Source organism: Phyllobates terribilis, unplaced genomic scaffold (genome assembly GCF_046119375.1).
Source record: "Phyllobates terribilis strain yellow unplaced genomic scaffold, ASM4611937v1 Scaffold_9__5_contigs__length_417890890, whole genome shotgun sequence".
Taxonomy (NCBI): domain Eukaryota; kingdom Metazoa; phylum Chordata; class Amphibia; order Anura; family Dendrobatidae; genus Phyllobates; species Phyllobates terribilis.
In genome coordinates this window covers 27,358,180-27,374,527 of record NW_027362769.1, presented here as the reverse complement: position 1 = coordinate 27,374,527, position 16,348 = coordinate 27,358,180, and the positions used below count along the sequence as shown (strand labels likewise).

At 39.6% G+C, this 16,348-nt stretch overlaps 1 protein-coding gene across 2 annotated transcripts in view; it reads left to right on the top strand.

The window, feature by feature from the left end:
- CREB1 (cAMP responsive element binding protein 1) overlaps positions 1-16,348 on the top strand; it is a 119,768-nt gene that overhangs the window by 86,687 nt on the left and 16,733 nt on the right. For both annotated transcript variants that reach the window (XM_073646345.1, XM_073646346.1), the window contains 3 exons: positions 2,838-2,938; positions 12,669-12,811; positions 15,725-15,901. In XM_073646345.1, the coding sequence (XP_073502446.1) occupies positions 2,838-2,938; positions 12,669-12,811; positions 15,725-15,901 (421 nt within the window). The remainder of the gene's footprint in view (positions 1-2,837; positions 2,939-12,668; positions 12,812-15,724; positions 15,902-16,348) is intronic.

Below are 16,348 nucleotides of genomic sequence, written 5' to 3'. Positions count from 1 at the left end.
GACATCTTAATAATAACATCCTCCATCCGTTTTAGTTCCTGTAATGCCTTCATTTGTTTTTTGTTCAAATTACTTTTTGAGCTGTTATTTTCCACCTGCATATGGAGATTTTTTAGTTCACGTTGAATAGTTTCCTGGAATTTATCCATTGCTCCCGTTCTCGATTGTATAGGATAAAAAAAAGGATTCCGCCCTGAAAAAAACTCTGCTGAATTGATGCTAGGTTGTGGAGTGCGATTTTCCTTTTCCAAATCTTGAAGGTGTAGTAATGCTGATTGTTCCTGAAAGTTACGAGTCCAAAATTCATTGGTTATTTTGTCATGATCTATACTGTTAGGTGCAGATTCAGTCTCATCAAAAAAATGTATTTTTACCTTCAGGTTTCTTACAAATTTATTGACATCTTTCAAGGTCCCAAAGAGATCAAATTTTCTATCAGGTGCAAAATTCAGTCCATAGGATAGAACTTGTATTTGTTCACTGGAATCTGAGTCATTTGTGTTATTATCCGATATATCTTGATCGGATGAACTAAAACTGACGTGATTTCTGTGGAGTTTTTTGACGTCTTGTAATAGTTAAAATATGACTGATATAAATGAAAATAGAGCTCGCAAAGCAGTGGAAGTATTTTCGTTGGACACAAATTCCAGCAGTAGTTTGCCAACAAAATTATCTGATGAATTTTATGACATAGAAAAATTAATTATGAGTGAAACAAAAATATGGTGGGATCACAAAACCCTCGAAAAGTGCCAACTACAGTTTATTCCCTTGCTTTTGTCAACAAGCACTTTCAGACTGTTCTATAGTTCTGATCAAACTGATTATTGCGGAGGAAGAATTAAAATTGTCAAAATTAAACACTGATATTGAATCCCTCAAAAATTCACTCAAAGAGCGTTTTGATAAAACTATTTTATCCATGGGATCTAGCTATTCCCCATCGTTGGCAAATATGGCAATGTCCCATTGAGAATATGTTGCATTGTACACCTTCGCCAATCCATGGGCTCGTGATGTTTTCTGGTATGGCAGATACATCGATGATTTGATCCTTATTTGGAGTGGGGATGTGTCTGCCATACCAGAATTCATCAAGCATTTAAATAACAATGAATTCAATCTTTCTTTCACTTACACCTGTATATCATTTCTTGATCTAAAATTGGAGATTCTTGACGGTTCCATCACTACTTCCACATTTTCCAAACCCATATCTGGGAATACCATTCTACATGCCAAAAGCGGACATCCGCGCCATACTATAAAAGCTATACCTGTGGGGGAACTGACAAGAATCAAACGTAACTGTAATAATGCAAATAAATTGGATGAAGAATTCATCAGGTGTAAAAATAAATTGAAATCTAGGGGTTATCCGGATTGGTCTTTAAAGAGAGCAGAAAAAATTTTGGACAGTAAAAATAGACTGGATCTAATTGATCTGTCTAGGGCAAGGATTAATCGCAATGATATTACAGCACATAAAAATCAAAATGTTATTTCCTTTAGATATAGTTCACAATTTCAACTAATTAAAAATATAATACTGAAACATCTTCCTATTTTATATGAGGATACTGTATTATCTAAAATTCTTGATTCTGGAGTTTTGGTGGTGGCAAAAAAAGCGCAAACAATAGGGGGGCTATTGGCATCTAGTCGCCCAAATAATCTACAAAAACGGCATACCTGGCTTAATTGTAAAGGGTTTTACAAGTGTGGTTACACCAGATGAGGCATTTGTCGCTATGTAAAAATCACTAAAAACTTCACTAATGCTGATTCTAGTGAAACACACAATATAAAAAGCTATCTGAATTGCAACAGTAATTATGTGGTTTATATTAGAAGATGTGCCAGCTGCGATCTGTTATATGTGGGATGCACTATAAGAAAATTAATACAGCGAGTCGCAGAACATCTTTCTGATATTTTTAATGTCACTAATCATAACATTTCTTGTGCCTCCAGACATTTTATTGAGCAGCATAATAGAGAGACATCCTCATTTCAGGTCTTTGGCATTGAAAAACTTACCTTTGATCCTCGGGGCGGGGATAATAGGAGACGCCTACTTGATCGAGAAGCATTTTGGATGTATCATCTGAACACTTGCCAACCAAATGGACTAAATTTACGGAGGGAACTACTATTCCATTATAGCGAGTAACTTTTCTATGCATATGTGATTTCTTCTTTGTCATGTGATTGCTTTTACTATGCATATACTCTGCAAATTGGTTTTATATTTTTGTATGCAAATTTATGTATCATGTGACTTCCATTTTGTATGCGATTGGTGAACAATGGTTTATATACCATGGGTATGCCATTTGCAAGCCAGTCTTGACAAAGAACGCACCTTTAGCGTTCGAAACGCGCTGCCCTGGCTACACTATGTGACTATGGAATCTGTTTTTAAAGAGCTTTTTTCACAATAAAGAAACCTATTTTTTGAACTATTCATGAAGCTGGTAATCCTTTCTCCTTATGCTGTACATCTTTTGATGACTTGCTGTAAAACATGTGAACAGAGCATGATTGTGCAGACAGCGGAGAAAGAAAAAGCCGCACTAAACAACCTGCATGCTCTTAGTAGACTAATTTGGTTCAGATCAAGATTATCGCCAACAGAACATATGGGTGCTTACTAGTGGAAAACAGTCCATATGTCATAGTAAAAAAGAGTAGAAGTAGCATTAAATAAAGACTTTGAAGTTTGAAGAACCGGTGAGTGGTACCTCTAGTCTCTTTTTTACTATGAGCATGATTGTGAACCTAAAATATATGCAATACATATTTATATTCTCTCGTCTTTATTTTGTGATTAGATTTCCACCATTGCAGAAAGTGAAGATTCCCAAGAATCAGTAGATAGTGTTACAGATTCTCAGAAGCGCAGAGAAATTTTGTCACGGCGGCCATCATACAGGTATGAAAATTGCCAAATAAAATGTAATTTTAATTAAATTATACATATAAGTGGAGATGGGACAAACAGAAACTTTAAAAATACTTACAAATCCCACCAGAAGCATATATGAAATATGTTGGGTGGAACATAATGAGTCCACCCCCATCACATCCACTTCAAATAATGTAGCACAAAAGGACACTCTTAACAGATGGGAAAACAGAATGTCTGAGTGTATGCAGTATATCCTATACCAAGTCAGACTTGACAAGTGTCCATGTGGAGGTGGGCTTTTCCCTTAAATAGTCATTGTACCTTAACCCCTTCATGACATGATATAAACTTAAGACGGCAGGGGAGGCACGTTGTTTCACGCTCCTATCGGCGTGCCTGTGACATGATCGCGTGGTAACGATGGGTAGTCATGACAGCCAGGGGTCTGCTGATGACCCTCATGCCTGTCATTACAATCCTCCTGTGAAAGCTATGTATAGCACATGTGATCAGACAATCGCAAATTTAAGTCATCTATGGGGACTAACAAGTACAGTAAAAAGTTGTTAAAAATATGAAAAAATAAAACACACGAGTTCAAAGCACGCTCTTTTGCCCCATTATAATTAAAAAATAATAAAAATTCTCATATTTGGTATCGCTGCATTCGTAGAAGTCCGATCTATCAAAATACAAAATAAACTAATCTGATCAGTAAACGGCGTAACAAGAAAAAAAATCAAAATGCCAAAATTATTTTTTTTTTGGCCACCGCAGTATTGCAATGAAATGCAATAAGAGGCGATCATGACATCATATCTACGCCAAAATGGTATATGTAAAAACGTCAGCTCAAGGTGCGTAAAATAAGCCCTTCACACAGCCCCATAACCCGAAAAATGAAACGGTTAGAGTTCTCGGAAAATGGCGACAAAAACATACATTCTTTTATATAATATTTTTATCTTATTTTTTCACAAATTTCCGATTTTTTTTTTCATCACTTGCGGTAAATTAAAAAAAGAAACTATACATATTTGGTATTTGCGTACTTGTACTGACCTGGAGAATCATATTGCCAGATCAGTTTTACCATATAGTGAACATTTTAAATAAAAAATCCAAAAACACGATTGTGAAATTGCACATTTTTTTTGCAACTTCAATGCACTTGCATTTTTTCCCCCATTTTTCTAGTACACTAAGTGGTAGAATGAATGGTGTCATTCAAGAGTACAACTTGTCCTGCAAAAAAACAAACCCTCATATGGCTATATTGATGGAAAAATAAAAAAAAAGTTACGGCTTTTGAAAGAAGGGGAGGAAAAAACAAATACAGAAAATCGCCATGTCATGAAGGGGGTTAATACCACGAATTTATTTAAAAAAAAAAGGTAAAGAGAAAAAAGTTTATAATGTAATTTATGCCTCACTTCTTCTTTACATAATTGTTCAGTGTCAAAAACTGCTCAAATCTGTCTACAAATCTGTCTTCAGTGAAGGATCAAATGACACTTGCTGTCTATTAACCTATGGAAAGGGAAAGAGGACAGCCACATAAAGGGACAGAGAAACTGCTGAGCCCTTCAATGCAGAGGGAAAAATTGATAAAAATTCAGGATGCATGTCATGTAATGGTCAGCAATAGTGTTATTCCTTTTGTACACACACATAATACCTTATTATGAAATGTCATGAGAAAATGCAGTTGCATTTTAACCCTTTAACGACTTGTGAGGTACTATTTCCGTCATGAGTCGTCTCCCTTCCTTTGATGTGGGCTCGCCTATAACAGCCGTGTGTGGAGTGGAGAGACATTAACTGTGCGGGAGGGGAGGGGCGCCGTTCTAACCGCTCATTGGCGCTCCCGTGGTGTGTCATGTTGCCATGACAGCCGGGGTATGCTGAAACCCCTGTGCCTGCCATCACGGTACCCCTGTGAATACCAGCCTGTGGCTGGTGTTCATAGGAGACTGATTTTTGCTACATACAGCAATAGCGATCAAATGATTGCAGGTTCAAGTTCCCTTAGGGAAAGAAATAATTTGAAAAGTAAAACATGTCATAAAAAATATAAAAGTTCAAATCACCCCCTTTTCCCTCATTAAAAGCGAAGTGATGATAAATACACATATTTGGTATCGCTGCCTTTGTAAAAGTCCAATCTCTCAAAATATAAAATAAATTAAACTGATCGGTAAACAAATCAAAACTCCAGAATTGCAGTTTTTCAGCCACTGCAACAATACAAAAAATGTATTAACAGGCGATCAAAGCCAGGTACGTATTAGTACGCCCTGTTGATTTTGCCCGCACACAGGCTGTGCGGGCGCGATCGCCGCCGGGTATCAGCTGATTGTCACAGCTGACACCCAGTGCTATGTGCTGGGAGCGGTCCCGCACCGCTCCCGACACATTAACCTCCTAAATGCTGCGATCGAAGTCGATCGCAGCATTGTGGGGCAAGGGGCAGTGATCGCGATACTCACCTCTCCTGGCGGCGTCCAGCGCTGTCTGCCGCGGCTTCCTGGATGTTGCCATGACGACCCGATATCGTCATGACAACACCCAGGTCACCAGACAGCAGGAAGATACTTTGGTCATGTGCAGTACATGACCAAAGTATCTTCTGCAGCGCTGACAACCTGTATAGCACAGAAATGGTGCTCTATCCCTGTGCTATACAGGCGATCAGAGTACAAAAAAGTGAAAGTCCCATAGTGGGACAAAGTATAAAAGTAAAAAAGTGTTAAAAAATGAAAAAAAAAAAATTTAAAAAATATTTAAAAAAAAAAAAAAGAATACACCAAAAATAAAAATATAATGTACCCATCAATAAATATTATTATGAAAAAAAACAAACAATAAAAATAGACATATTTGGTATCGCCGCGTCCAGAATGCCCTGACCTATAAAACTGTCCCACTAGTTAACCCCTTTAGTGAACACTAGTAAAAAAAATAAATAAAAAATCAAGCAGAAAACAATGCTTTATCATCATACCGCCAAACAAAAAATGGAATAACACACGATCAAAAAGACTAATATAAATAAAAATGGTATTCACTGAAAACATCATCTTTTCCCGCAGAAAACAAGCCGCCATACAGCTCCATCAGCCGAAAAATAAAAAAGTTATAACTCTCAGAATAAAGCGACGCAAAAAATATTTTGTTTCTATAAAATAGCTTTTATTGTGTAAAAGCTCCAAAACATAAACAAAACTATACAAATGTGGTACCGCTGTAAACGTACTGACCCGAAGAATAAAGCTGCCTTATCAATTTTACCACACGCGGAACAGAATAAAAAAAGAATTCCAAAATGTTGTTTTTTGTTTATTCTGCCTCCCAAAAATCGGAATAGAAAGCGATCAAAAAATGTCGCGTGCCTGAAAATGGTACCAATAAAAACGTCAACTCATCCCGCAAAAAACAAGCTGTCACATAACTCCCTGTCGGCCAAAATCTGGAAAAATTCTAGCCCTCAAAATATGGCGATGCAAAAACTAGATTTTACAAAAAAATGCGTCTTTTAGTGTGTGACAGCTGTCAATTATAAAAACCCGATATGATTCTGGTATCGCTGTAATCGCACCGACCCGAAGAATAAAGTCATCTTATCACTTATACCGCACAAGGAACGGCGTAAAAAATAAACTCTAGGGTTGGGGTTGGGGTTAGGTTTAGGGATGGGTTAGAGTTGAGGTTAGGGATGGGATTTTTTCAAAAGTAAAGAAAAAAATGACGATATGGCGATTAGTGTTGAGCGTAAGTGCTCGCTACTTGAGTTTGCATCGGGTGCTCGGGTATGCAGTAAGTACCGTGGGTGCTCGAGTGACATGCTCGAGTCTCCGCCCCATATGCTTTGCGGCCAAAAAAACCTTGCAGGGATTGCCTGCCATGCACGAGTGATCCCCGCATGTTTTTTTTTGGGTGTCTAATAACCGTGAAACATGCGGCTTGGGGACTCGAGCATGTCACTCGAGCACGCGCGATACATGGTGCATACCTGAGTATCCGATGCAAAGTCAAGTAGCGAGCACTTGCGCTCAAGACTAATGACAACTTATTCAATATGATGACCTAATGTTATCAAATTCTAGGTTCAAAATGTTCACTATACCCCTTGATAAAATTCTTGAGTGGTGTAGTTTCCAAAATGGGGTCACTTGTGGGGGTTTCCACTATTTAGGCACATCAGGTGCTCTCCAAACGAGACATGGCGTCCGCTCTCAGTTCCAGCCAATTTTGCGTTCAAAAAGTCACACAGTGCTCCTTCCGTTCTGAACTCTGCCGTGCGCCCAAACACTGTATTTTCCCCACATATGGGGTATCGGCTTACTCAGGGGGAATTGCACAACAAATTGCATGGTGCAATTTCTCCTGTTACCCTCATGAAAATGCAAAATTGGAGGCTGAAAAACATTTTTGTGGGAAAAATGTGAAAATTTTATTTTTACGGCTCAATGTTATAAACTTCTGTAAAGCACCTGTGGGGTCAAGGTGCTCAACACACATCTAGATAAGTTCCCTGAGGGTTCTAGTTTCCAAAATGGTGTCACTTGTGGGGGGTTTCCACTGTTTAGGCACATCAGGGGCTCCCCAAACGCAACATGGCGTCCGCTAATTATTCAAGCAAATTTTACATTCAAAAAGTCAAATGGCGCTCCTTCACTTCCGAACCCTGCCGTGCACCCAAACAGTGGTTTTTCCCCACATATGGGGTATCTACGTGCTCAGGGGAAATTGCACAACAAATTTTGGGGTCCATTTTTTCCTGTTACCCCTGCGAAAATAAAAAAAAATTGGGTCTAAAGTAACATTTTTGTGAAAAAAGTTAATGTTCATTTTTTTTCTTCCACATTCCAAAAATTCCTGTGAAGCACCTGAAGGGTTAATAAAGTTCTTGAATGTGGTTTTGAGCACCTTGAGGGGTGCCGTTTTTAGAATGGTTTCACTTTTGGGTATTTTCTGTCATAAAGACCCCTCAAAGTCACTTCAAATGTGATGTGGTCCCTAAAAAAAAAAAAAAAAAAAAATGGTTTTGTAAATTTTGTTGGAAAAATGAGAAATTTCTGGTCAACTTTTAACCCTTATAGCTCCCTAATAAAAAAAAAAAAATAATAATTTTGGTTCCAAAATTGTGCTGATGTAAGGTAGACATGTGGGAAATGTTATTTATTAACTATTTTGTGTGACATCTCTCTGATTTAAGGGCATAAAAATTAAAATTTTGAAAATTGCAAAATTTTCTAAATTTTCGCCAAATTTCCATTTTTTCACTTTTTTCCGTTTTTGGTTGTCATTAAGGTCATTAAGATTTAAAAAGAGAAAACACATGTCTTCACCCAACCAATAACCATGAGTGGAGAAAAAGTTTTTTTGTTATCATTCATATTCTCTGAAACAAGGCCAAGAAAGGAAAAATTCTGCCGGGGTATGTAAACTTTTGAGCACAACTATATGTCACACAAAATAGTTAATAAATAACATTTCCCACATGTCTACTTTACATCAGCACAATTTTTGAAACATCATTTTTTTGTTAGGAAGTTATAAGGGTTAAAAGTTGATCACGATTTCTCATTTTTCCAAAAAATTTTACGAAACCATATTTTTTAGGGACCACATCACATTTGAAGTGACTTAAAGGTGTCTATATGACAGAAAATACCCAAAAGTAACACCATTCAAAAAACTGCACCGCTCAAGGTGCTCAAAACCACATTCAAAAAGTTTATTAACCCTTCACGTGCTTCACAGGAACTGAAGCAATGTGAAAGAAAAAATTAACTTTTTTTCACAAAAAAATGTTGTGCAATTTCTCCTGAGCACGCCGATACCCCGTGTGGGGGCAAACCACTGTTTGGGCGCACGGCAGGGCTCGGAATGGAAGAGCGCCATTTTAACTTTTTGAATGCAAAATTGACTTGAATCGGGAGCGGACGCCAAGTTGTGTTTTGAGAGCCCCTGATGTACCTAAACAGTTGAAACCCCCACAAGTGACACCATTTTGGAAACTAGACCCCTCAAGGAACTTATCTAGATGTGTGTTGAGCACCTTGAACCCCCAGGTGCTTCACAGAAGTTTATAACGTAGAGCCATGAAAATAAAAAATCACACTTTTTCACAAAAATCTTTTAGCCCCAATTTTTTTCTTTTCGCAAGGGTAACAGGAGAAAATGCAGTTTGTGCAATTTCTCCTGATTGCGCTAATACCCTACATGTAATTGGGAACTACTTTTCAGGCACAGTGGAAAGCTCAGAAGGGAAGGAGCACCATATTATAGTGCAGAGTTTATTGTTATGGTTTGAGAGTGCCATGTCACATTGGTAGAGCCCCTGAGGTGCCTGAACAGCAGAACTCCACCCCCCATAGAGACATTATTAAACCCCCCCCCTACCAATGAATTCATCTAAGGGTGCAGTGATCATATTAACATCACAGGTGTGTCACAGAATTTTAAAACCATTGGGCAAGTGAAGGAAAGATACCACAAAAATGTTGTTTTATCCCCAGAATTTACATTTTCACAATGGGAAATGGGTAAAAATGGCACCAAAGTTTGTCACACAATTTCTGCTGAATGTGGCAATACCCCATATTTGGCTGTGCAGTACTGCTTAGCCACACGGCGAGACTCGGCAGGGACGGAGCGCTATTGGACTTCTGGAGCGCAAATTTTCCTAGAATAGTTTGCGGATTCCATATACATAGCTACTAAGTGCTAGAAAAGCAGAATCCCCCCTCAAGTGACCCCATTTTGGAAATTTTACCCCTACCAAACTGCCGAGGGATCCATTCACTATATTCACTAAAATGAGGCAGCAGAGTTACTCTGGACTCCATCTGGCCTCTCTTCAGTGGTGTCCTTCTTTTATGCACGCCTAAAAAAGACAGACTCCTCCGGATCACAGGCCAGACGGCGTCCACAGTGCCTCCATCTACCTCATTACAGGGAATCTTCCGCCGGGGGTTCTGTCTGAATCATGTATTTCAGAGATTTACACGGAAACCCCGGTGTAAGCGCTCAGCGCAGGATAAATTTGAGCCGAGCCTTACTGCAATCTTTGGGAGGCAGAATGAACAAATCAGCAGAAGGTGAAGAATTGGCTTTATTTATTTTTTACACCGTTCCTCATGCAGTAAAAGTGATCAAACAACTTTATTCTTCAGGTTGGTGCGATTACAATGATGCCAGATTTATGTCACGTTTTTGTTTGGCAAGTGTCACACACTAAAAGACGCTTTTTTTTCTTTTTCTTTTTTTTTGTGCAAAAACTAGTTTTTGCATCGCCATATTTTGAGAGCTATCATTTTTCCATATTTCTGCCTTCAGAGTCATATGAGGGCTTGAGTTTTGCGGGACGAGTTGATGTTTTTATTGGTACCATTTTCGGGCACTTAACATTTTTTTGATTGTTTTCCATCCCGATTTTTGGGAGGCAGAAGGAACAAAAACCAACAATTCAGGAACTGTTTTTTGGGGTGTTTTTTTATGCCATTTCGCATGTAGTAAAATTGATAAGGCAGCTTTATTCTTCGGGTCAGTACATTTACAGCGATACTACATTGATGTAATTTTTTTTTTGTTTTGCCGTTTTTACACAAAACATTGATAGAAAAAAATATTATTTTTGCATCGCTTTTCTGAGAACTAACTTTTTTTTTATTTTTCGGCTGATAGAGCTGTATAGCAACTTGTTTTTTGCGGGACAAGATGACGTTTTCAGCTGTGCCATTTTTAATACATTAGTCTTTTTGATCGCATTTTATTTCACTTTTTTCCAGCGGTATCTTGAAAAGCATAGTTTGCTACTTTTTTAATTTTTTCTTTTACGGCTTTCTCTGAAAACGTTAACTAATGACACTTTAATAGATTATATTGTTCCGGACGTGGGGATTCCAAACGTGTACTTTTTTTTTATTTAATTTTTTTTTACAAAAAATGCGCATTTATTAGTGTGATATTTTTTATTTAATTTTTTATTATTTTGTCTTTTTATTTTATTTTTATTTTTTTACATTTTTGAAAACTTTTTTACTTAGTCTCTTTATGGGACTTTCACTTTTTTTACTTTGTTTTCAGGTATAATGCATTGCAATGCATTATACCTATACTGAAAGTTTCTTAGACCATGCTGTGAGCATGGTCTCAGCAGCTTTCCGTAGCTTGGTGACCCGAGGATCATCATAATAACCCTGGGTCACCACGGCAGCGATCGGGCCCTCACGATGACACCACGGGGTTGCCGATCTGGAGGCAGACCTCCTGTTCCTCTGCCTGCCTCCTAATTGTTACAATCGCAGCATTTAGGGGGTTAGGAGCCGGGGGGGGGGGGCAGTACTGGCGCCGCTCCTTGCTGTTTAATGCAGGAGTTCAGCCATGAGCAGCGCTGAGCTCCTTCTCTGATGGGGCAGAAGATGCTGATATTTCAGCACCTCTTGCGTGATCATGATGTAATCAATCATATTGATCACAGCCCTCTGAGTGTGGGGATCGACGGCATGGCTCCCCGCACCTCTTCCCGTACCGCTCAGCTGTCACTGAACTGTCACTGCATGTTTACATGCAGTGACTGTTCAAAGTCATGACTGGCTTGGCTAGTCATAGTGTGGGAACTGACACCCACTCATGACATGCTATGTCCGTCATTGGTCGTTAAGGGGTTAAATAAAACAAGAACGATGCATGTTTGGTTTTCTTCGTAATCGTACTGACCTGTAGAATTATATTGTCAGGTCAGTTTTACTGTAAAATCAATGCTGTGAATAAAAAAAAACAGTTGCAGAATTGCACTTTTTTGCCACTTTCCAGTACATCAGATGATAAACTGAATTGTTTCATTCGAAAGTACAACTTGTTCCGCATAAACAAGCCCTCATATGGCTATATGAACAGAAAAATAAAAAAAGTTATGGCTCTTGGAAAAAGGGGAGGAAAAAAAAACAAAAATTGCCCCATCCTTAAGTGGTTAAAGGGAATTTATTTTAACTATTGACCACTTTCTGTCCAGTCAAGCGATACATTTTAAATATTTTTGTGTAAAGACACACCAGGCATGAAAAAGTGTACCGGTCATCTATCCAGGACTTCTGAAATAGTTTTATTGGGGCCTCTACAGACTGAGAAAATGTCTGGTGTTCACCATCTGTAATTGGGGGGTGGGGGAATCTCCATATTCTTTTTGTCTCCTGAACCCAGAATAAATTGAAATTACAAAATAAGTCAGTTCTGTTGCTAAACTAGATTTGACTACAGCCGTGGAAAGGACTGTGCAGCATATGATCATTTCTGTGAAAACTACCTCCTCACAAGCGACTAGTCTGCACCTCTCTGGAAGAGGCCAAGCTTATAACTTGAGAACCACTGGTCTAACCAATATGGCTATTTAGGTTTAAAGGAAACCTGTCACATGAAATAAAACGCTATTAAGTTGCAGATATGATGTTAATCTGCGGGTTAATAGCACTCTGAACCTGTCCGGTGCCCGTCCTTAGAGCCCCACTGCGGGTTCATTCACCGCTCTGTGTATAGAGAGCAGCGGCTGTAACCGACCCCCGGCCCTCACTGACAACTGGCTCTAACGACGCCACTGAAATTTTTCACATTTTTGCCTCCCGGATTATGTTCAGTGAAACCTGGTGTACGTACTCCGGCTTCATTGGCGCACTGCACGTTCAGATCAGTCATGTTTTTGTCATCTATAGAGCAGATTTAGGGAGACTAACTATATTCATTTCAACAGAAAAATCTTAAATGACCTATCTTCAGATGCTCCTGGTGTACCAAGAATTGAAGAAGAAAAATCTGAAGAGGAAACATCTGCTCCAGCCATTACAACAGTGACTGTACCGACACCGATCTACCAAACCAGCAGTGGCCAGTATAGTAAGTGTTCAGCAGCTCCTTTTAATTATAGTGTATGTGCGTTGGTGATATTTTTAGCATATTTTATACATTACAGTAGTTTGCAGGCTATTCACATTTTAGTGCTTTTATTTAAAGGGTGACACATGCTGCCCAATATGTAGGCAACATGAATCACAGCTTGACTGCACAATTGCAGCCAGTTATATTATTCTTTGAAACACTTTGACATTTCAGAGAAATTATACTTTGATGATCTGGCCCTTGCATGTACATAGGGAGAGACCTGTCAATCATCTGCAGGAGACCTGGATGGAGCCGGTCTAGTCTATCCTCCGCTATGGTCCCCAGCTGAATCGTGTAACTAAATTTTCTCTGAAAAGCCAGAACATTTCAGTAAATAATATACATGGCTGCAATCGTGCAGTCAGGTTGCAATTCATACTGTATGCGGTTTGGGCAGCAGGAATCACCAGATAGGTTCCCTGTAATTGAGTGCTTTGTATAGCTGTTGAGCGGCTTCTAGTGTCATATTGATGTCCCTGTACATAGTAGCAAGAATAAGATTGCTCATAGGTGGTTATGTAGGGATGTGCTCAAACATACCCCTGCATCAAGAAATAGATGAAATGGCACCGGTCACGTGGACTCGCTAAGAAAAAGTAGGCATGTGTCCAGCTCAGTGCAGGAAAGGGGTATGTGGTTATTCACCCTGACAGGGACATTTGGCTTTCTCTAAGGCTGAGTTCACACGATGCGTTTTTAATGCGTTTCCGCGGCGTTTTTGCAGTTGCGTAGAGGCCGCGGAAACGCATTAAAAACGCATGGTAGAAGGGCAGCAATGTTCCCCAATTGAAATCTGCATGTGCTGTGCCCATGATGCGGATTTTTCCGCAGCGTAAACGCTGCGCTCAAAAATCCGCAGCATGTCAATTAATTTTGCGTAAACGCGGCGTTTTCGCCGCCATTGACTTGCATTAGAACGCGCCAATTCCGCAAGACTGCATCTGTACTTGCGTTATTGGCGCGTTCTAATGTGCGGATGGTACCCGGGTGTGGAGGAGAGGAGAGTCTCATCCACACCCAGGTACCATTAAAAAAGCTGTAAAAAAAAAGAATAAAATAAAAAATAAATGTATATTTACCTTCTGTCGGCCCGCGCTGCGTTCCTGCTTGGTTCCGGGCACTTGAGTTGAAGGACCTGTGCTGATGTCAGAGTCATGTGACGCTGACGTCGGCAGGTCTTTCAATTCAAAGTTGCCGGCGAGGGAGAACGGATTGAGCTGGACAGCGCGGACCATCGGAGGTAAGTATATACATTCTCTCGGGTCACACTATATAAATCCATGCCGGCTGCATGGATTTATAGTGTGACCTAGTTGTCACAATCACTTTCCAGGTGATGCTAAAATCGCTTGGAAAGCGCTTGTCAATCTGCATGCGGAAACGCATGTGAATCCGCATGTATTCTGCAGGAAAAACGCATGCACAATCTGCATGCGTTTTTTCTGCCAGGGAGATGCAGAAATGATGCAGAAATTTTGTGCGCATACCCTAAGGGTAGTTTTCAAGTATAAATTGGCCCAAAAATTAGCATTATTGTATATGGGGGATTAAAAACGTACCTAATTTCTAAACTAATTAGCTGTAGTGCCCCTTTCTCTGAGGCTCATGTATATGAGGAGGCCTGCAGGCAGCATCCTGAAGACTGGCATGCAGGATGATTGATTTTCCATGCTGCGTGAAGTAAATTTTTGTATCTTTGACGGAGAGATCCCTGGTAGAATCCACTGTGTAGGTTGTCAGGCTGAGGGTATAAAATTCGTAGTGCCAGTCACTATACACTGCAGAGTTCTCAGAATCTCATTCACAACACCGCAACTGTAAGTCCAAAAAACAGGCTTCACATGCAGCAGTCTTACATAGTTACATAGGTTGAAAAAAGACATCGGTCCATCAAGTTCAACCTTCCTCCGCAAATTGTACATTTTGTCACTAAATTATCTATAACCTACAATGTTGTGTATTGAGGAAATCATTCCGCCCTTTCCTAAAAGCTGTTATAGTGTCTGCCATCACTACCTCTTGTGGTTGGCATTCCACAGTCCGACTGCTCTGACTGTAAAGAACCCTTTCCTGTGCTGGAATCGCCTTTCCTCCACCTGTAATGAGTGCCCGCTGGTCCTTAGTATGGTCTTTAGAAGGAATAAGTCATGTGCCAGTCCTTTGTATTTGACCACACATATATTTATACATATACATGAGATCTCATCTGAGACGTCTTTTTTCTAAGCTAAACAAGCTCAACTCTTCCAACCTCTCATCATATGAGAGGCCTTCAATCCCTTGTAATAATCTAGTTGCCGCCTTTGAACTGACTAACTTCTGAATATCCTTTTTGAAATGTGGAGCCCAGAACTGGATCCCATATTCCAGATGTGGCCTCACCAGTGATTTATAAAGGGGTAGCAATACATTGGGATTGCAGGAGTTTATCTCTCTTTTTATACATCCTAAAATCTTGTTTGCTTTTGCGGCTGCTGCTTGATATTGAGTACTGCTGCTCAGCTTACTTGTAACCAGAATACCCAAGTCCTTCTCCTGCTCTGTAGTCCTGAGTATACTCCCATTTATTGTATATTCAGCAATAGGATTACACACATGAATAGTGTGCACATGGATCTTATGTTTGGTATACTTGAAGTGTAAGAACGCTCCCCGTGTGACCATGACCAGGTCTGACCGCAATACACATTGACACTTCTTTCTGCAAATGACATTTGCTTTGTTTTGAGTAATAGATCTGCTGGTTGTAACCTTGTAACACATTGACTGAACTTGCTTGTCGGAGATGGAAGTGGTCATATGTATCTTGCTTTTATTTTTCAAACCCCTCTTCTTATGATTATACCGTGCTGTATATTTCTGATTTAGTTGCCATTACTCAGGGAGGAGCTATACAACTAGCCAACAATGGTACAGATGGAGTCCAAGGGCTTCAGACATTAACTATGGCCAACACCGCTGCATCTCAGCCTACCATCTTACAATATGCACAGACCACCGATGGACAGCAAATACTCGTCCCAAGTAACCAAGTTGTTGTACAAGGTAAGGGACGTAAAATGATGTGTTGCTTCTACATTTGTGTAACTGTTTTCCTGTAACTTTACTTAACGTTACAATTTCCACAGCTTTAGGAACTAGTTAAAAGGTGTTTTCCATTACTTGAATATTGGTGGCCTATTCATAGGATTGGCCTTTGACGTTCAGTTGGGGGGATTCCATGACATATTCCCTTAATCATTGACACAGACACAGCGGGTCCTCCATAATAATACAAAACAAGCAATTAAGTAAACAAAGAAGGGAAAGGACCCTGCATTCGGCTTATGGGGGTTGCTTTGCCAACCAGAAAAATATGGTGATGAGCATGTGCAAGAGTTATTTTGACTGCTCTTGGTCTGCATGTGTGAGGCTCTGTTCAGGTGATACATTACGTGATTAACCTTTCTTTAAGGTAATGTAAGCCTTTCCTCTGTTGTCTCCTTTACAGAC